Source organism: Poeciliopsis prolifica, unplaced genomic scaffold (assembly GCF_027474105.1).
Source record: "Poeciliopsis prolifica strain line A6 unplaced genomic scaffold, Auburn_PproV2 SCAFFOLD006, whole genome shotgun sequence".
Taxonomy (NCBI): Eukaryota; Metazoa; Chordata; class Actinopteri; order Cyprinodontiformes; family Poeciliidae; genus Poeciliopsis; species Poeciliopsis prolifica.
In genome coordinates, this window is record NW_026562381.1 from 2745595 (window position 1) to 2766984 (window position 21390).

The 21390-nt window shown below is 37.5% G+C and overlaps 1 protein-coding gene across 9 annotated transcripts in view; it reads right to left on the reverse strand.

Moving 5' to 3' along the window:
* Nucleotides 1-21390, reverse strand: part of LOC129360321 (ensconsin-like) — a 29733-nt gene that overhangs the window by 5477 nt on the left and 2866 nt on the right. The window contains exons 2-13 of one of the 9 annotated variants that reach the window (XM_055030473.1): nt 13635-13736; nt 13256-13336; nt 12881-13044; nt 12034-12145; nt 10797-10880; nt 9718-9825; nt 8508-8609; nt 7998-8096; nt 6026-6151; nt 4204-4319; nt 1844-1974; nt 1549-1769 (exon numbers count right to left, since the gene is read on the reverse strand). In XM_055030473.1, coding sequence (XP_054886448.1) covers nt 1549-1769; nt 1844-1974; nt 4204-4319; nt 6026-6151; nt 7998-8096; nt 8508-8609; nt 9718-9825; nt 10797-10880; nt 12034-12145; nt 12881-13044; nt 13256-13336; nt 13635-13736 — 1446 coding nt within the window. Of the gene's footprint in view, nt 1-1548; nt 1770-1843; nt 1975-4203; nt 4344-6025; nt 6152-7997; nt 8097-8507; nt 8610-9717; nt 9826-10796; nt 10881-12033; nt 12146-12880; nt 13045-13255; nt 13337-13634; nt 13737-21390 lie in introns of all 9 variants that reach the window. The other 8 variants (XM_055030472.1, XM_055030476.1, XM_055030477.1 and 5 more) reach the window with 8 other exon arrangements.

The window sequence follows — 21390 nt, forward strand, 5'->3', positions numbered from 1 at the left end:
TAAGTTTATAATCACTATGACAATTTAGACAGATTATAATTCACAACCCTGACTACTTGGTGCAGAAATTTCTAACTTAGTACATCATGGGGGAAACTGATGATCATCTGTGACACTGAACTAAAAGCAGGTTGCTGATCAGAAGCCAGATGAGACTGAAACTGACCTTTTTAACTGAATGCTAAATTCAATGTTGGCAGCATTATGCTGTGGGGATTGTTTTCATCAGCTCAGCTGCACCGGAGATGGAGCTAAAGGCAGGACAACCCTTGAAATAAATGCTACAATGTGCAGCAGACCTGTCTAGTATGGTTTAGATTAGAACACATTCATCTTAGAATGTCCTAGTCAAAGACCAGACCAAATCCAGTCCGAAATTTTGTGCAGGACTTTAAAACGTATGCTCACAGATGCTCTCCATCCAATACGACTGAGCGAGGATGGAGGCTTTTGAGAAAGGAAAACAAATGCACTGTTCTCAATTTTAATTTGTAGAAAATTAGTTTATAATTTTCTTTTCCATTTAAATATTCAAAACTTTCTTCTGATCTGAGCTAAAATCTCAGTACAATAACTGCAACTTGCAGTTTTCATGTTGACCTGTCAGAAGGTATAAATACTTCTGCAAGGAAGAGAATTTCTGAGCAATTATAATATAGATTTTACATGGCTAAGTTGATTTAAACCAGCACTATTCACACATATATAAAGTGATTTTTCCTTTTATAAACTGCCGCATAGAAAAATAAAATTTTTACACGTAAAAAACTTTGCGTTGAAGTACTAGCACCAAATTATTTAAATCTGCTAATTCATCCTGCAGTACACCATTCTGTCCAGAGGGTGGCAGAAGCAACAGAAACAGGATGCAACTCCAGCTGGAACATAATGAGTCTCCTGCACCAAAGGGATTTAATGCTGGGAAAAGCTGCTGCCACGTCAATGTGCAACAAACACAAGATTTTTAGGATTGTTTAGAAATTCAGAAAGATTTCACACTGTTAGAACTTTTCTCAATTTAACAAATGCAGAGAAGCACCATGCATTTTGTTCTGCTGCTGTTTACAGACCATTAATTTGGTGTAAGCTGAACTGAGCAGAGAATTAGCAAGACATTTTACTTGCAAAGATTAAAGGAAATTTGGTCATTCGAAAGAAAACGATTAGAACAATCCTGCCCAGCATCAAACTGGAGAACAAAAAGTCTGAAAGTAAACATAACATAACGAAGAGCTGCTGTGAAATTTACCCTCTTCAGATGGGAAGACAACATTGTCAGCATTTCTGGATGAACCAGAGCAAACATCCTAACTGCTTCAGTATTTTAAAAAAAGAATTTAATGGTTTATTTGCATCTTTTAATGTTTTTGTGATATTGTACTAAATAAGCTTAAACGGTTAAAAGAAAAAAAAAAAAACAGGCAAAAAAAACAGAATATGGTAAATTGTTTTTAATCTGACAGAATAATGGAACACTAAAATAATCTGTAGTTGCAGGCCTAATCTGGTGCTACATAAATCGAGTAAACTGAATGTTTCGCAGCTCACCGTCTTTGTCTTTGGTCTTGCTGGCCTCAGCGGCCTGTGGAGCCACAGGCTGAACAGGACCCAGGTCCTTGGACTTGGAGTCCCTCTTTCGCAGCGTTGGTGGCCCAGTTGGTGTGAGAGACGGTTTCTGGATGGGTGGGGGTTTGGCTGATGAGGGCTGAGGAGACGGGGGACGCTGCTTCATCGCAGACGGCGACGGTGGGCGCGTCTTGGGACTTTGCCTGTAAGAGAAAAAGGTAACATTTTTATTTAAAATCAAATCAAAAGAAGTTAGTGGGTGTGTGTAAAGTCTTACTTGGATGCTGATGGGGACGGGGTTCTCTTTGGAGTTGGGCTCGGCGCTGGAGACGGTGAGCGATGGCGTCCCATGGAGGTTGACGGTGAGGCAGGACGTTGCCCCCTGGGTGATGCTAATTGCTTGTCTTTCTGTAAGAAACAAAAAAAAGGACAAATTTGAATGAGTTAAAATAAAATATCTGAAGAAACCTTCATTTTAAAACAGTTAAAAGAACAAATGCCTTGTCTGATGTGAAATTTCAAAAAGTCTGTTGATCTGAATATGAATCCTGCAGTAGTTGGGTTCATGTGAAGACCTAAAGCAGGTTCTCATAAGAAAATGGATCCGGTTAATCATTTGGAGCCAAAGGCTTCAAGTGTACAGAGTCTTTGTCTCCTCTGGAGTCACATGGATGACCTTGCTGCCAGTCTGTTATCATGTTTACAGCTCTAAATAAAGCACTTGGACATTAAAAGTTAATGAACCGACATCCAAGAAGCCTGTGTGGTTTCTAACCCAGGGAATCAGTTCTTTTTGAGCCCTGAGATTTGAAACAAATTAAAGCACATTTCTCTTAAAACTCACCACTGGATTAGTGTTCTGGGTGAACATGCAACAAGTCCATTTTAAAGTCAATTGTTCTAATAATTTATGGGATAAAAAAAATGGTAAATTTAACCCTTTTTTATACAATATTAGAGATACAACACAAAAATAAAACAATTAAATTCCCTTTGTACAATGAACATAGCAATCGTATGTAAGCAAAAAATACTAACAACATGTGAAAAGCTCAGCTGTCTGCTCGACTTGACTGACATAAAAATAAAAATTTATTGCGATAAACAATATTATTGTTGTTTTGAGTAATATAGTATGGCGTAATAATCCAAAGATCAATAAATTTTAAATTGTAATCAACATTTATGTCTTGAACTGGAAGACATTTTAAATATCCAAAATTAATTAGCAAAACATCAGAAACAACAAATAAAATGATAGACTTTTGTCATCCAGTTTTTGGTACAAAGAGAGAAAGAGAAAAAATAAAAATCAAGCAGATGGAAATTATTGAGTTTGTTTTAATTTACCATGTGATTAATTGATCTATTGTTTATTGTGTCAGGCCAAGTTGTAGGCAGCAGTTTTTCAAAGGCCTGATTTTCTTTTCAAATCACACAAAGAAGAGGTTCGCTGCTGTCGTACTTTAATTTAGATCTTATCTTTTTAATATGAGGAGCAGGAGGACAGAAAACAATAAAGTAAGTAAAAAAAAAAAAGTCAACTGCTTCCTAAATTAGTCTCTGTGACCAGGGTGGGGTCGGTCTACTTTGCATGGCTTGACTCGGGCGTAATCGGCCACTGTGGATCCCTTTGTTTCATACAACAACAATGAAATCCACAGAGGAGACGAGAACGGGCAGATTACGCTGCAGAGCCAGGCACCAAGTTAGAACATAGAGGTAGATTTTGTGTGCAGCAGTAGGAAACTATTCCTCTGGAGGATAAACACATGCAGCAAATAGGTGACCAGACATGTTCAAAGCACAGGAGGAGCAGCATTTTCCTGTGGTTAGCATAATACTTTGACAGGCAAATGTAAATATGTGCATGTAAATCAGACCATGTCATGCCATTTTTCAACCAGTTTAAAGCCATTTTATTGTTATTGTATGAATTTTGTATCGTTATTTTAAAATGCTTGGGAGAAAGCTATCAAATTTGTTCACTAGTAAAAATAGTTTGAAATGTTAACTCTACCAGAAAATGTAAAAGCCTATCACAATAAATTGTCCCAGAAGTTATTGTGATAAACGATAATATTGTTTGCAATAATTTTGAAGTAATCCTTCAAAATGGTAACACATTCTTAGAAATGAATAAACTTAAACTTTTAATACAGAAGCTGAAGGACATTTTAAATATACAAAATAAAAAAACAAACAAAAAAATTTAACTATGAAGCATCTGCAACAAAATTGTCCGTAAAAGAAAAGGCAAAAGTACCAAACTGAAGACTTTTGCCATTCAGTTTTAGTAGAAATGAGAAATTATGCAAATAAAAATGATCGAGCTCCTTCTAATCTAACATGCAATTAATTAATTAATGTGCCATGCCTATCTGTTGCTAGTAAATAAATAAAAATGTAAAGATATTCACATTTTACAAACATTTCCAACAGCATCCAGCCTCTAAATGCATTCTGATAGTTATTCAGACTTCTTCCTCAATGAGTCACTCAGTAATTTGAATACAGTTCACATTAGACCCAACAACCAAGTAATCCTAACTAACCTACTGATACAGATGCAGCTTAATTAAATAAAAAAGATGCAGTAAGCTGCTTTTTTCACTGGAGAATGAAGAGATCTCTCACCAGGGAAGTATCGAGGGCTTCGCTGGCCGATTTCGACGCAGTCATGCCGCTCTTCTGTCGGTCAATGCTGCGGCTGCGCAAGGGGCCGCGCGCCGTGTTCATGGGGCTGGGGGAGGCTGAACGAGGACACAGGTGACACTCTGGTAAAGGACACAGTCATCGCAGGACCAGGGGAGCACAACCAATGGGAGGAGAGCGATGTGACCGAGTTGGGCAGCAAAGCAGCAAAAAAAAAAAAAAGGGGGCCAAAGAGTGAAGAGAGTTGATGGGAGAAGAGAGGGAGATTTGGGGAAAGGCAGATGATGGTTGGAGAGAAAGGGTGGTTTGTGAGGGAACAAAAGCACACAAAGAGCAATTTGTTAGATGTAGCACTTAAGCAGGCTCTAGGTTGATTTCTACATTTTGGGAGATACGATGAGCGAGGAGGAACAATCTGAGAAAAGTCCCAAACACACACTGCATCCACCAAAGCTTCGACACACAACGTAAACATCTAAACAGGAAGCACGTCATAACACAAAGAACACTAAATGTGGAACCACAGACAACACTGAAAACACACACCGTTTTTAAAAAAACACTAGACAAATACGTCTGTTTTAAATTTTTCTTGGAATCACAATAGTTCACCATTAAAGACAAGAATGACTGATTTGCATTTATGTGAGAATTAAAAATATATCTAAAGTTGGGACCATTTTCTGGGAGATACTGACCAATTTTGTATTACTATTTTAAGCACATTTTCTTATAACAGAAAAAGGCTTGCTTGTGGCATCTTTGAGTCCTACAGAAAATCAAATAGTTACAAATGCATATGAGCAAATTCAGGTACTTGTGAATGGAAGTGGCTGTCAGGAACTATAGTAATCATGTTTACAGCTGGGAGGAGAAAATAGCTTTCTCCACCAGCTTGCTGTGTCAGATTGGGGGGATTAGCCGTCATAATCCCAAGACCTGGCGAACTGTTCCTGTCACAATATCGCTCCAAACGTGCTCAGTAATTCATGGTGACGGCGCACTGAGCAGCAGTGGTGACTGAGTAACACACCCTGTCATGAGCTCTCCCTCCTGCCGAGGACGACGGCTCTACTGGGCTCCAGAGGATCTATAGCTGTTAATGGGCTTGTAATGGCCAGTCAATAAACACCATAACATAAAAGGTGCATGCAACTCTAAAGTGAGTGCTTGTTTCATAATTTATAAAGCATACAAAGAGATGTCCGTTTTGTATTCCCATCAGCCACAGTGGCACAATGCACTGGATATAACTTTAGAACAACATAATTTGTCCAAATATCAACGAAATCACATGAAAAGTCGCCTCACTACCGTAACACGTGCATAAAAACACGGCGGACCTTTTCAGACGTAACAAGAACCAATAGGTAATCAGCTTAGGGTAAATCTCATGGAGCGTGAGGCTCGTCAGATGGAAAGAAATGCTTGTGACCAAGGCTGCTGCTCAACAAACAGCCAATTGTGTCAGAACCGAACAGACATGTGAGCTGGAACACTGTTCATGTCAATATTTACCTAATACTTTGGCTCACATGAGGGTAATGTACTGAAAATAATCGGTGTGTAAACACTGCAAATTGCTAAAAGAGGCTTTATCAATGTTTTTTTTTTCTCTAATTCTACCACCAACGTCGAAGTCAAAGGGTATTAAAAGCATTTAAGAGTTCAGTAGAATCCTATAGAAGTACTACTAAAAGACACAACATGTACTTCTTAAACACTAAGCTTCTCTAATAGGCAGGAGAGGGGTGCTGATCCAGCCATCCTTCTTCTGAGTCAGGGTCTCCTAAGCGGAGGTTACCTGTAGCATCTGATCCTTCAGCGGACAGGACGGCGGCGCTCTTGCTCCTAGCTAGTGAGGCCTGGGTGGGAGTGAGCAGGCGACTAAGGACCCCTTCATCCACTGTACTGGCCGGTGGCTTGCGGGCTACACGGCCGAAAAATCACCGAAAAACAGCAGAGGAAGGAATGGGTGGATGAGAGTTGGGGATGATGAAGGCACAAAGAAAAGTCACCAGGTGATTTAACAGGAGAGAATCATACTGAACCAAAGGTTAAGTCTCTGTAATCATACATGGACTGTCTCTCAGGTGTCACTGTCCAAACCATGAATGAGCACAGAGAAAAATGATCTGAAACTGAACATGAGTAAAAACAGAAGGTCAATTAGACAGTGCGGCCGAATCAATGGTTCCTAGAAGGAGGAGGAATGCTGATGAAAATAACATTAATTGATCCTGAAGAATACAGTTGTGTGAGGAGTGAAACAGACCAAAGACAAAGTGATAGAGTGAATGAATGTGACCATGCAAGGGTTAATTAACTTCTGCTGCACATCTCCACCACAGATAATGAAGATGTGGCAAATATAAAACACCCACATGAAGAAAATGGTGCAAAGGAGGGGACTAAATGAAACATAAAATCCTAGTAAATTGCATTGAGGTTTGCCTGTTGTAAGGTAACAAAAGCTCAAGTGGGAAACTAGCTTCTCAGCAGGAAACCCTTTCTGACAGGACATCTGCTGATGACAGATCAATAACAGATGGTCGGTAATTCAGGTTCAAAACTCAGTTTTTAATTTCTTCCTAGACACGGGTAAGATCATGCCAAAGAAAATAAGAAGGTCTCTGTTTAAGAGGATTTAGATATAACACTCTGCTTCATCAATAGCTAAGTTAACCACACAGAAAACACAAGACAATAACATCATTTGAATTTCACTGGCACAAACAGGACAATGTGGCTGAAGCACAAACAAAAAAAGCACTTGTGGTTAACAGCAACATGGAGCCTGCAACAAGCTGCTGTTGTTACTTCTGCGCTCTCGTGCTTCTGTGGAAGGATGGCACCGAGAGACACCACACTGAGGCAAGGGCAAGTTAAATCCAGCAATGACGCCATCTTGAAGGGAGAAGACAACCATCACTTTGATACAACGGGACAAAAAACCGTGTTAGAGCAGACAACACACAACAGAACGGTTCCTGTACAGAGGCTTAGTAATGAAAAAGGTTCAAAAAGATTAACCAAAGTGGCAAACACTGAGTAGGGTTAGGGAAGCAGAAATGTTAAGTATTTTTAGGGCTGGACAATAAACCGATTATGTATAATCGCAACAGACATGGAAGAATATTCAATAGTCAATATGTAGAATATTCACTGAACTTTGATCCAGAACCGCTCAGTATTCTGGGAGATGTAGGAAGAAGAAAGGTTCAAAGCCGACTAAGAAAGGTTTGTGGAAACTCTCTCACTTTGTGGTTACCTAGCAACTCACTCAATCGTTCTTTGGTTACCTAGCAACAACCTCCTGAGTAACTTGCGCAGCAGCAGTTTAAGGTTTTGCCATTGTGCTCCTTAACTGCTTAAAAAAATAAAACAGACTGAAAACAGTGGAAAGGTCACACCACCAGTTTGTCAGCATGACAGATATTTCAAATTGAAAAACGCATCAACAATTATCGATACTCAATTATCAACAGCAACTAATATGAAACACTTATATTGTGATACATTTTTCAGTCATATCATCCAGCCCTAAGTATTTCATTACAAACGTCAACAGTATAGTGAAGAATAGCATCTGCTTTAAGAGGAATTGACCATTCAGGGCAAAAGATGTGTTTAAAGAGCAGAAGACAAGCAAAAACCAACCAGGACATCCACAGCTGATAAACATTTCTCTCAGAAGTGCTTAGGAAAAGGAAGCTGAATGCTTGTTAGAAAGGAGGCGACCCGAGCAATGCATGCTGCTTTTCCATGCTAGCCACCTTGATCGTCCGTTGTCCCCTTTTCAGGCTTGGCAGGGGTCTGTGCTCTGCTCACACTTACTCGTGTGAGGGAGGTACTTCTCTTCTTCACAGAGCGTCCTAAAGACATGAGAGTGGAGTTATAGCCAACCACACACTGCGGAGCGAGTCAACAAGTAAAAGCCCAGCAAAGAGTTTGCGAGTCATGTGCGCTTCGTTTGGCCTTATGCAAGTCACCAGGGTCAGCGCTGCCAGCAGCTGACGCCCTAGTTTGAGAGATAATGGGTAAACACACAGACAAGCTTTACCACTGTTTGAGCGAACGTTTTTCTTAAAAAAAAAAACACTATAGAAGAAACAAGCCCAACAGCTGAAAGGCTTTCATATCAGCAAGACTTAGAAAACTCACTCAGTTTAGAGTTTTAAGCAGTTTCAGAGCTGAAAATGTATCAGCGCTCTGATGAGTGATGCGATGTGACCCGGTTTTGGGTCTAAAAGCATAATAAGGATAGAAGAGGGGATCGTCTGCACCTGTCTGTTCCACCTGAAGCTGTTTGCCATCTCCCTTACAGGCCTGAGCAGCCGTGCCATTGCTTGGCAAGCGGTTGCAAGACGAACTCCTCGGCCTAACACCTGAGAAACAATAATCAAACACCCACAGGTAAAATTTGATGGAAAAAATTCTAGTAATTATTAGAAAAGTCTCTTAGACTTTATTTTACTGCTTTATGCTTAAATCAAAGTACAAATAATAAAAAAAAATGCATAGAGGTGAAAACAAATCTATTTTGAAACAGGAAAAAAATGTCCAATCACCTGACATAGTTTAAAATGTATATAGTTTCATTTTATAAAAAAATTGAAGTAATTTATTTACAGAATATAGATGAATTTCAAGAATTTGTTTTCGTTATCTTTAATGATTATAGGTTACATCTTATCATTGGAGATTGTGCAAAAAAGATCATAAATACAGATTTGTAATTGCTGACTTGACAGATGTCCTTCAAATAGTTACTGAAAACCTTCACTTGCACAATAAACAACAAAAGAGCAAAATCTTGTATCAAAGAATATTAGTGGAAAGTTGAGTGGAAGGAAAACATGCAACAGAAGAAGGTGTACCTTAACATGCTACATCTAATTCACACAGTAAGTCAATTATTAAAATTCCTAAGTAAGAATAGGATAGATAATATACTATACAGTACACAGACAGTATTTTTTGGATTACAATTATTATTCTCAATTCAACTTTCAAGAGTATAACTTTCTGATCAACACAATTTGGATTTTTTGGGAGATGTAAGCCATAATCATTCAAAATAATAGAAATAAACACTGTTGTACTAACAGGCAGTTTTGAAATTAAAACATGCTTCCACATGAAAAATAATGGCACTTAAAATGACTGAAAAGGCCCCAACTTTACCATTCGGTGACTAAAACTCACAATTTATCAGAAAATTCAATTCAGTGCATTAAAATACAGAATTATTAAGAACAGGCAGTGGTTTTATGGAGCTACATCACAAGAGCTGATGTGAAATAATTTAACCAGAATCTAAACACTCAGAGATTATTAGACAATTAGTACAGACACAGGGAGAGGCTTGAAGAAACCTCGTTAATCTCAGTCTGTGCATATTTATTCTAAAAAACATTAAGAGGATTTTACTGTATGGGGTCAGAGCATTGGAAAGCAATCTGAGGAGGAGGAGGAGGGAGAGGAAGGACTTACTTTTGTCAGGTGATTTACCGAGGGTGGCAGAGGAGGAGGATAAACGTTTGCTGATGCCAGCCTCGGGCGGCTGTTTCAGGTTAGTTGTGGATGTGGAGCGCTTGTCAACTAAAAGCAGGGAGGAAGAACAGACAAGGGAGGAGGGATTTACCAGAGGACAACCAATAGGGAAGGGACTTACGGTGCAGACAAGGGACTACGAGGCTCTATGACTATCTGACTCCTTTAAGAGAAAATAATCAGGTTTACTTCCAGTTATACGAGCTATTTGTGCAACATTCAGTCAATGCAATATAAATCCAGAACATGAACAAGCCAGTTTGTGGTCAGCAGACAACACATGTTGGGTTTAGCCAACCATAACCAGACAGCATTAACAACAGACAATAGTGGTACTTTGTTGATTTTCATTTGAAAGGTTTCAATGCCAAGAAGCCTGTGTCACCTGGATGTGCACAGCTGTAGGGCTGGGCAAAATTACCTTAAGCAATCACTGGAATCAATAGTCCCATTTTGATCTATTGTACTGGACAAGAAATAATTCAATCTGTGTTTGACAGACCCATATATTGTACAAGTTTCACTTACTGAAATGAGTGACAAAAATATTGACCTTTTTCTAGCTTTCCAGACATACATGATTAGCATAAATACCCAGATTTGATGGTAATTGTGCAATGAAGTTAGTATTTAAAGCAGTCCAAGCATTTCCTTGCAAAGCTTACAGCGTAAAATGACTTTGCGATAATAAATGTGCAATATATGGCAGAGCACTACTGCTTTCCATATATCTACCGGCTGTTAATTCTCTTAGAAATAGCAGAAACAGGAGTAAATCCAATATTTTGACCAAACCTGCTCAGCAGTAAGTGAGAAAGCCACACGTGAAGCTAAACACCAAACCTAATGAACCTTTCGGATTAATGCCTCAGAAAAAAAAAAAAAAAAAACTTGTTAGTGCCAGGCAAGGAGTAGATGGGACAACATGTGACGGTGGAAAGGACAGAAGGTAAACAAGCCATTTGTGGTGCCAGTGACAGTCCATGCTGCACAAAGGTAAACAAATTAACAAACAAAACCTTGTCCACTCCTTGGTGGCTTTTCTGGCGAGGGAGAGGAGACAACTATAGCTACTGGAGAAGAGATGCTGGCGTCAGAATCTCCTGTGGGAAAACACAGAGCTCTGAGTGGAGCAAAAACACGAGGATGGGACACATCCTTCACACAAAGAACAGAACAATATTCATAACACACAGTATATGACACCTGAAAGGTATACAGATGGATTTTGTTGATGTGGTTAATTCTCCCAGTTAAAAAGAATGACCAGGTTTAGCTAATAATCTGAATAACAAGTGTTTTAGAGCGGGTTTTAAAACTAATCATGCTAGTTGAATATTTGCACATTTTGTCAAACTTTAATGGATGTTACTGAGAACTTTTGTGACACACAAACAAAAAGTAGCACAAAACTCTGATGTGGAAGGAAAATAATCCATGGGTTCTGGAGCTGCTTGAAGGTGAACATCCACACCGCGTTTCACATGCATGTAATGCTAAATTTTAATCTCATCTCGTCAGAATACCTTATTCCACACGCTTGGAGTTTTTAAAACATGGTTTTTGACAAACTGGAGTCGAGGCTTTTTTTCAAGCCAATCTTACATAAAGACCATATTTGTGGGGCACATCTTCTACTCCAGCTCCAAAGTCGCCAGTTGGACAAAACTCTACCTCATTTTCAGATGATGGACTGAAAAGTGTACTGTCAGCTTTAAAACTCAGGGTGTTGTTGTATAACTTAAAAACAGTTTACAATTGTTTCTTTGACTTGTCTGCCATATTCCTTGATCTTCATGAAGCTATTCACTCGATGATTTTCCCTAACAAACCTCAGAGGCCTTCACAAATCAGCTGTTTTCATGAAGCACATTAAATTACTCTGGACTTAGAAAGGCAATGTGGATTCTCTGTATTTAATTTGGAGGTATCAGAGTGAAGGGGACAGACTAAAAATGCACACCAAACTGTAAAGACTTATATGTATTTTGAGAACCACATATTTACCCCCCACTTTCCAGTTATGCGCTACTTTAATTTGGTCTATCATACAAAATCACAGTGAAACACTTTGAAGTTTGTAGTTTTAAATAAAGAACATGGTATGAAGAGTTTGCATATTAAACAAGCATAACCTGCTGTGTCTGCTGACGTGAACCGACTTCAAAACGTTGAAGTCTTGTTTTAAAAAGTTTACTATGCCTCAAACAAACACAAAAACAACCATAAGGCTTAATCAGCATATAGTTCCTGTACCTGCTCGGCCATCTTGGTCTCCGGACAATCCTCCCCAAGACCACCTCTTCTGTCTCTGCTCGACTCGCTGACTGCGTTCTAGTGTTCGCCTCATAACTGCCTCGTAGTGCTCCTGAACAACGACAAAAGAAAACACAAGTCATTGTTTTCTGCCACAGATGGCCTCCAAGGGTGAACATATATTGATGTCCTTCGCTGCACAAGAGCTAGAACAAATAAACCGTGATCTATTTGTTTTAAAATTAGCTTTTAAGAAAATATAAGGTGATCAACTTAAGATGTCAAACTCAAGTTTTATTTCGTGCCACATCAAAAATCTGAATGTTCTTAAAGGGCCGGTTGTGCCAGAATGTGTTGATAAAACCCAATAAACTGTTAAAATATTTAATTTTAAGAAACACTTATTGGATCCCGAAACAAACATCTGTTTATTAATAATATTGAAAAATTTTCACACCGATCAGTCCCTCCAGAATTTTGTGAATGTTGTGTGTTTTTGCAATAAAAATCAGAGATTGTGGTGTTAATTTAGAAATATTTGTATGATGTTAAATGTGACTTTTCATTACTCGCTTCATTAATCACAAACTACAATGCGACACTAAGTATGGCTGAGGCAGCAGTTACTTTAGCCCAATGTTTGTGATCAATTTTGAGAGAAATATTGAAGTAAAATCAGAAACAATGTAGGGATCTGTTGATTTTGTGAATTTTGAAAAACTGAAGGCATTTATTGATGTAATTTGGAGCCCAGAGAGCCACATAAAGAGCTATGGTGGGTCAGATTTGGCTCTTGGGCCTTCAGTTTGACACATGTGATATAAGAAAAGAATTTAGAACTTTTTACCTTTTCCTCTTCTTGCTTCTGCTTTCTCTTTTCCTCCACAGCTAATCGTTTCTGTTCCTCCTTCCTCCGCTGTTCCTCGAGCTTTTTCTGACGTTCCTCCAGCTGGCGTTCCACTTGCAGCTTAGCTTTGCGCTCCCGCTCCATGATCTGAGACTCCCGTAAAGCTGACAACATTTAGGGATTGTTAAAGTGTGCCACTGAAAACCAGACACTTAATCTGCAGTGCTTCATGTATAGGTGTGGCATAATCTCTATAATGAAAAGCCATTTGGCATTGAAGCTATAACTAGCAGTGACACACGTTCTTGATGAATCTATTGCATGCAATGCTTCTATTAAGCAGCTGAAAGAAAGTAAGCCATATTCTTCTCTTACCTTGTTGTTTCTCTGCCTCCTCTCGCCTCTCTTTTGCCACTCGCAGCCGGTCGTCTACTCTAAGTGCGGCGCCGTCAATAACTGAAGACATGAAGGTATAGAGTAGGTTAAAAACTAAAAACCTTGTACAGCAATCCAGACAACTTGACAGGGAATTACACAGAAGCAGAGTGCTTCGAAGGCTTTGTATGGTGGAAGCAGATGTGTGCATGTGACTGTCATTAATGAGCTTTGGCAACTGTTACAGTAATAAGATGATGACTAACCTTCTTTAAGCCACACTAGGAAGATGGCGGAGGTGGATCACGTTAACATTATGGAAGATAAAAGTTGTGAGAGAACTTTGATTGTATCTGTGTCAGTGTGTGGTGTCATGTACCTGGCTTACAGCCCTGAGGTTTGGATGGGGAGACGGCTGAAGGTCCTGGACTGTTCCCTGCTAAGCTACGCCTCTCCTCGGCTTGTGCCTGTGCAGCCGCAGCTGAGAGGGGAAACAAGGACACCTAGGACTTACAGATCAAACTACACACATATTATGAATGGATATAATTGTATTATAATACATATATAGAGTAGTATGAGATACAGGTGAGTATTTATCATGAAAAATTCAGACTTTTGGTTCAACATTGTCCTCATAAATTTCCCTCATTGATGTTGAATAAAAAAAACTGACAGTATGATTAGAAATGTTATTTTGCTATTTTATCTATCCATTGCTTTTCCACAAGAAAATCAATACATATCAGTAAATTTGGAAATATGATTAAATGCAGTTACACTGAGCAGTCTAGTGATAATAATCACATTTTTTAAAAGTAAACAAGATCCTGAAGAAGTCTATATTTCAAATGAGAATATTTTTCAAGAATAATTTAAAGGTGTATAATGCATTCATAACCATACAATTACTTATAAAACACAATAGCAACATAAAATATTGTGATATAATTTAGTCTGAGGTATTTCAGCATGTAAGAATGACATGCTTTTCTCTGCTGCAAAAGATTTATTGAGCGATTTGGAATAATCACCCATATCTTCCCTCTCATTGCCAACTCTATATTTGAAAATCCCTTAAATCAATGGTTTAAAAGTTGTGCTTAGTCTTGTACTTACTGAGCACATCTTTCTACTACTACCATCATTGTTCTCTGCTGCACTGAAAACCCAGAGGTCACAAGGGAAGGAAATGGTGAGGACGTGATTATTTTTTTATGAGCCTGGGAATCAATCAGGAGCTTCTTTTCCTCTGGTTGCCCTGCATTCAGCACTACAGAACTGCTGACAAAGAGCAAAATGACCAGCAGTCCTGTGATACTCGCATTATTGACTGTCACTTTCAAATCTGCCCTGGAAGGCTGTCGCCTACTCTAAAACCAAATATGAAAGTCTTTTGACATTTTTTAAAAGCAGTGACCTCAGTTGAACATTTAGTGATGATATATAGAACCGAAACTTTAGCAAACAAGTATTTATTTCTTATTTCTGTTTATTTATAACACCAAAACGTATTGTATGCAATGCAACAAAAAAACTTGGTCTTTGAACTGAGTCACACTTTATTGTAATTTTATGAGTTAGATCTACATAAAGTGGCAAATATTTATGAAATAAAAGAAAAAAGGATTGTCCAGTTTGAAGTTGGGCACAGATCAAAGATGTGGAAGACGGGGTTCTGTTGCATAGTTAGTCAAACTGTGTGCAAATTAAGATCACAAAGGACTCAGATTGTCATCCCTTCCAGATGACGAAGCACCAACTGCCGGCTAAGTTGTTCAAAAAAATTTTGAACTCACATTTGCATTTCAATTTAACATCCACTGTTGGAATCATGACCGAGAAACGTGCATTTATCACAATTCCAAAATTTATCAATAACATCCACTAAAACATACAACTAGAGGCACAATGGTTCATCGTGAGTGAATGGTTCAATGAAAACCATGCATCCCTTTCTATTTCACAAATATGCACTACTTTCTGTCAGTCTATTATGTCAAATACATTAAAATTATTGGCTGTATTGTGGCAAAATTTGAAAAATCTCCTTCAGTTATGTTTAACAGTTGAACACAGCAAAGAGAGAAAACCCCTACATGCTTACTGAGTGAATGAAAAACTAGCACCTTTAAAAAAAATGCATCATATATAAAACTGCAAAAGCCATAAAAAGTCAACTCAAAACTAAATACCGTCAACAAAGAGACTATAAGATCAAAATTATTAGTTTTCTGTTAAGTCTAAAAACTTAATTTATGACTTCCATTGACTTAAAACAAATTTCATCCATGCTCTCAAACTGGATATTATTTGCATCATATGGTTATGTCCGCTCACAAAACTTTGCTAAGTTAAAATTTTCATTCATATCATAATTTGCATCCTGGCAAAGAGGGAAAAATTGACCAAAAACATACTTCCTAAACGTTCAGAGAGCATGGTGGAGCTAAAAAATAGAAACTTTTTATTCATTGTCACAACTAAATATTTAAAGTTTTTTCAAAAGGCTAAAATGTTTTTATAAAGCAAAACATTCAAAAATAATTTGCAGAACCAACTTCAAGTGACTAAAAGGAGTAAGCTACACGTTCTGCTTTTTATGATGCTTGCTTTGTTGTTGTGTGATAACAACACATACAAGCACTAATCATGGTTTCTCACACTACAGAGTAACATGATATATCTTCCCGTCTGCATGGAAATCAACTCCCTTCCAGATGACAAAGCAGAACTGAGAGGAAATCCAAACCCTAAAACAAGCGCAGTGCAGACAGGAGCAGATAAACTTCAGGGAATATCAATATCTGGTTCCCTAAAAGACACGCAGAAAGTATAGTATGTATCTGTCAAGAACATTAGTTTAAGTGCAAACAATAAACCTCCAATGTTGGGTATTAAAAATTACTCATGCTGCTTCACGACAAAACTAGAACCAGTTAAATTAAATATTCCAGCCACATTAATGTCCATCACAGTATTTGCTAGTAGCTCAAAACATTAATACTCAAAATCAAAGTGTGTAGAACTTTATGAGACGAACATTAAGCTTTTCATGATTTGTCTTAAATCCAGTGTTTCAACAATATCAGCATGTAGGATGGTTGCACATTCTGAAAGGTCACATTACGTTTGACTTCCTAAGGCCACATCGTTCATCAATAATATTGACAGAAAGTATAAACACGGCAAATATCTGCCTGTGGCCCCACATGTCATGGTCTACATTTAATCTCTGTGCACTTGAACTTTAAAGTGAACATTTTTGAAAATAAAACTATAAGACATCAATTGTCAAAAATTTTTGGCATATTGAATTTCTGGAGAAAGAAGGAAGACAGAAATGCTACGTATTTTTAAGATTGCATTTTAATTATACAGCAACATGTCTCCTTCAGTAAGAATGGTCAACTATCTCTTCTCCATGAAAAAGCCCTAATTACACTGAAAATGACAAAACACAAATAACTACAATTAATGAGATATATATGCATTTGCAAAAAGCTACAGGTACACTGTTAAAACATAATGCAATCTGTCACACAAGGGAACAGAAAAAGACATGGTAACTGTTGATAGGTTATACTCTGAGCAGCTTAAGATGACTGAAACACTTCTTAATCTCTCTGAGGCATGAAAGGATTCAAAAAGATGGTTCATGGACAAAGAGAAGGAGAAAAAGTGTCAAATACAATAATTCATTCATATTTAATATATCTCTCAACATTATGAACATACGAGACTCAAAATAAACTGCAATTTAAAAAAAAATTCCTGTTTTTTTTTTATTTTAGACTTTTGAGTTCAGTAAACTGCCTCAGAGGGAAGTAAAAGCTGACAGGAAGGAAGAACTGTAGGTAGCAGCTGTTAACTTGCACAATGCCAACTATTTAAGCATAACAACAGCATATGTAAATCAAAGTGTGTAGAACTTTATGAGACGAACATTAAGCTTTTCATGATTTGTCTTAAATCCCGTGTTTCAACAATATCGGCATGTAGGATGGTTGCAAATATGACAAACATCTTAGAATAAGATGCACGCAGCTCTCCGGAGACACATCTTTCATTCTTGAATAAAAAAAGCTTTATGAAGTCGGAGAAGAGCTTTTCCTAACCGAAGTGGAGAGAGCCAGGTGTGCTCATAGAAATGAAGAGTTGATGAGAGGAGCTCCCTCTTAGCACGCCATCTCTATGGAGATCTGCACACATTAACATACATCTACTGATGATAAGACAAACTGCTAACTCCTTAAAACATCTCAAGCACAATCTGGAAGCTAAACTCTCTGGAGGCTAGTTTCCACACCGACCAATGGCAGTAACTAGGCAAAAATTATTTTCACCCTATGATTCAAATTTAGCTTATAATTCCTGTCTGACCATCGTTTAAAACTGAATAATGTAATTGATCTCAGCTCAGTTTGCCTTAGGAATAAGGAATTGTAAAGGTTCTGTAGATTAATGTTTGTATTTTTAGCAAATTTGGGTCATAAAAGATGGTGGGAAAGCATCAGGAGTAAAAGCATCAGACACTGATTGATTAAAGTCAGATCTGCACTGAGCCAAAGGGCTTCATAAAGCGGGCAATAAAGACCACTAGGGGGCAAATGATGACCCAGCTGCTCAACTCTGCAGCTTAGACATAAAAAAACAGAAAACATACAAAACAGGAAACAAGCCAGTTTGTACTACAATAGTCTGAACCAACTGTAACAACATCGACAGTAATAGTTTAATACCTTCAGTCAAACACTGAGTGAATCCATATATGACAAATTCAAAAGTTTGATGAGCTGGTTTGTTTTTTTTTTTCAGCTGTGGTTCATAATGTGTCCCGTAGCAAGTTGCAGCAAATTGCTTGTTGCTCAGGAAGTGTCTGAACTGCTAAATATAAGGGTGGACCTTGTGGCATTTAGAACTTGAAGTGGACACTTTTGTTCAACTATGCGTCGTCACAGGATGAATATAGAGACCAAAATACATACAGGCGACATTTAAAAATATATGTGTAAATTTTCCCTGCATGTTAGACCATATATTTAGCATTTAAAAGCCACTTTGAACAGAGGAATCCTAACAACAATCCAATCCCGTTTTTGCTCAGTAGGGTTGAAAGTATCTCAATTAGTGAGCTGTTATATTTGAAGAAAATAACTATTTTGCTGTTCCATCTTGGACTACAAGAAATCCACCTTTTAAAGCAGTTTGCTCTTAAATTTAACATCATTTATAGTATCTCAAAACTAGTATAGACATTTAATTTTCAAACATTTTATTTGGCCTAAACAGAAAATCGTATTCTCTAGTTCTATATTCTTGTAACACATGAACAGGCATTTTGTTTTCAACAGAGCTAGGAACCCAACTATTTCATCAAACTGGCTAGTATTTGTTTGGATAATGGAAAATTAGGGAATTCATCACTAGAAATGTAGAAATATGCTTGAGTATAAACTCTAAACTGTGCGCGGCTGACAGAATATTCATAGGATATGTGGGAGCAAGTTTGAGGTTTTGCCCCTTAACTGCATAAAAAGAAAAATGAATAAGAAAATGAAGACAACATTTTAAGAGGAAGCTGTGGCTAAAAGAAGAAAGTTGACATTACTAGTCAATAATTATAGATACAAGCCGATATAAAATGCTTACATGGCTGAATATGTTTCCCAGCCATATTTCCCTGCCTTTCTTAAAAACGCTTTGAATTACATCCTTTTTTATTTCTCTTTGAAACAAATTAACATGGGCCTCCACAGTAATAATGTCACATTATTCCATTCAAGCACAACATCTTAAAATTGGCCTTTAAAAGTTAAATAGCACCAAGAAATGGAGCCAAATGGAGCTGATGAACGAATCACAATCTGGCCCAGAATGCGGTGGTATTTTGAAACCATGGGCCAGCATTGAAAATGTACCTAAAATATTGATCATCATTAATTATTTAGGACCAAACAGCAACTGAGGAACATTTTTAAGTATTTTATTCCACAGTTTTCCGAATTTGCCCTGAGTGCAATGATGAGTTGCTAAGCTGAATATTTTACATCCTTTTTCAGGTTTTGAGGTGATTTGCATGCACACAGCCATCTGAAGGTCAGGTGACCCACAGAGAGAGGAGGGGAGGAGAGCGCTCAGGTTTCTACCCAGGTCAGGATGGCAACCTGATTTTTTTATTTGAACAGAATGGGAGTGGAGTTAATATATCCTCAATTATATCTAAAATAACTAAACTATTCTTCTGAGATTTTTTTCTGTAAAAAAAATCTCAAACAACCAACCGTCTAATGTTGTCACCTTCAGGAACTCAGGTCAGATGACGCTGCAGATAAAAGCTAACTCTCACACACACACACACACACACACGCTAAATCTACTATAGGATTACCAAGGCCTGTTTATGCAACTGTAATCCTCGGCTATTTGCAGCAAGAAGGAAGTGATGACACATCACAGTTTGATAGAGTTTTCTCCTCCGGCTACACCTCTTTTTCTTACAGGAGCATTTATCATTTTTATTCACATGTGCTTAGTCAACACAATTTCTTACTTTTCTTTCCATTTACTTCTTTGTAAAAAAGCAGAATCCATTTGATGTTTTTTCAAAGAAGCCAGCATAAATGTTGTCAAACTGAAGTTACTTTATCTGTAAACCCTGCAGAAAAAACAAAACTATTTGAAAAATGACTTATCAGGCCTTGCTATAATATGGTTGCATACTCCAACTTTCCCATCTGTCTGAGATTTATGTCCAAGATATATCTCCTAAATGCACAAAGGAACAAAACTGCAGATCTTCGCTGCCAGCAGCTGTTGGAACTGTACAACCAGTACCGTTCCCAACAAACAGATTATCTGTTTACATTCCTGTTGTTCTTCACACAGATCTCCATTTTCCTTCATATATCCTGTTTTATTAACAAATATAAAAGTACACTCAATCTGTCCGGTGCAACTGAATTAAATGCACCTTTTCATTTAGGATCTAGTTTTACTATTTATTAATTTATTTATTAACTATTTATTATTTCAGTTTTATTTTTGGTAGCTCCTACAATTTTCTTTTTTAAACTTGTATTAAAATTGAATTAAATGTTTTTACTTTGTGTTTCTGTTGATTTATTTCTGATCCACTGAAGCTTTTCCAATGTGGAACAAATAATGGAGTTTTTTTTTTGTCATAAATTATATTTTTAGGTAAGATTAAATATTGTCCAGTGGTTCAGCAACAAACTCTGTGATCTCTTAATAAATATTCATAAAAGGACAAAATAGTAAAACAATGTTTAGATGTGTACAGCAACATGGGGCATTTATCAGGATATTAAATCAGTTAAACTTAACTGAGTCACATTTTAATGGTTTGTACATCCAGATTTGTCACATAAAAACTAAACAAACTAAAGAGAAATAGTAGCAGTCCCAGAGTGTTAAAGAGATATTTAAGGACAAAGTAAATATAAAATCATCATTGCCACATAAGCTTATATTACGTTAGTGATGATATATAAACAAACTGACTTAGTTTGCAATTCAAATTCTTGTGTGTGTTTGTATAGATGAATGCACTGACCTAAACTAGCCTATAAACTTAAATTACAGTCAAAATTATAACTAAAGAGAAAATAAAAGCATAGGAACAAAAAAAACATAACTCAAACGTCAATTACAAAAACAAATAAAAGTAGAAACTGAGATTTTCTGCTTTTCGGCTATTCATTTATTGTTTGTGTAAGCTTGCATTTTCACATGCAGCTATGTGATTTCCTTCAAACTGCAGGGTAAATCTTCTCCTTCCTCACATTCTTGTGGAAGACACAATGCCCACGAGTCGGATTCCTTACATTATTTTATCACTGTCAGTCCTCTAGTCCGACTCAAGGTCAATCAAACGATTCGTTTTTAATTCCTCACAAAGCTAGAATTCCGACACACAACTCTAAACTCGGTGGACATTTTCATAAAACCACAGAACTGGGTGGACGCAAATTCCAGATAGAAAATACTGACTGGAAAAACGAAGGGGGAAACAGGAAGATCAGCTCTAAATGCAGTCCACTTGTAGCCAGGAGTAAAAAAAACGTGCCTACACCCAAATTGGGTATGCTGAGAACTCCCTCGTACCCTAAAAA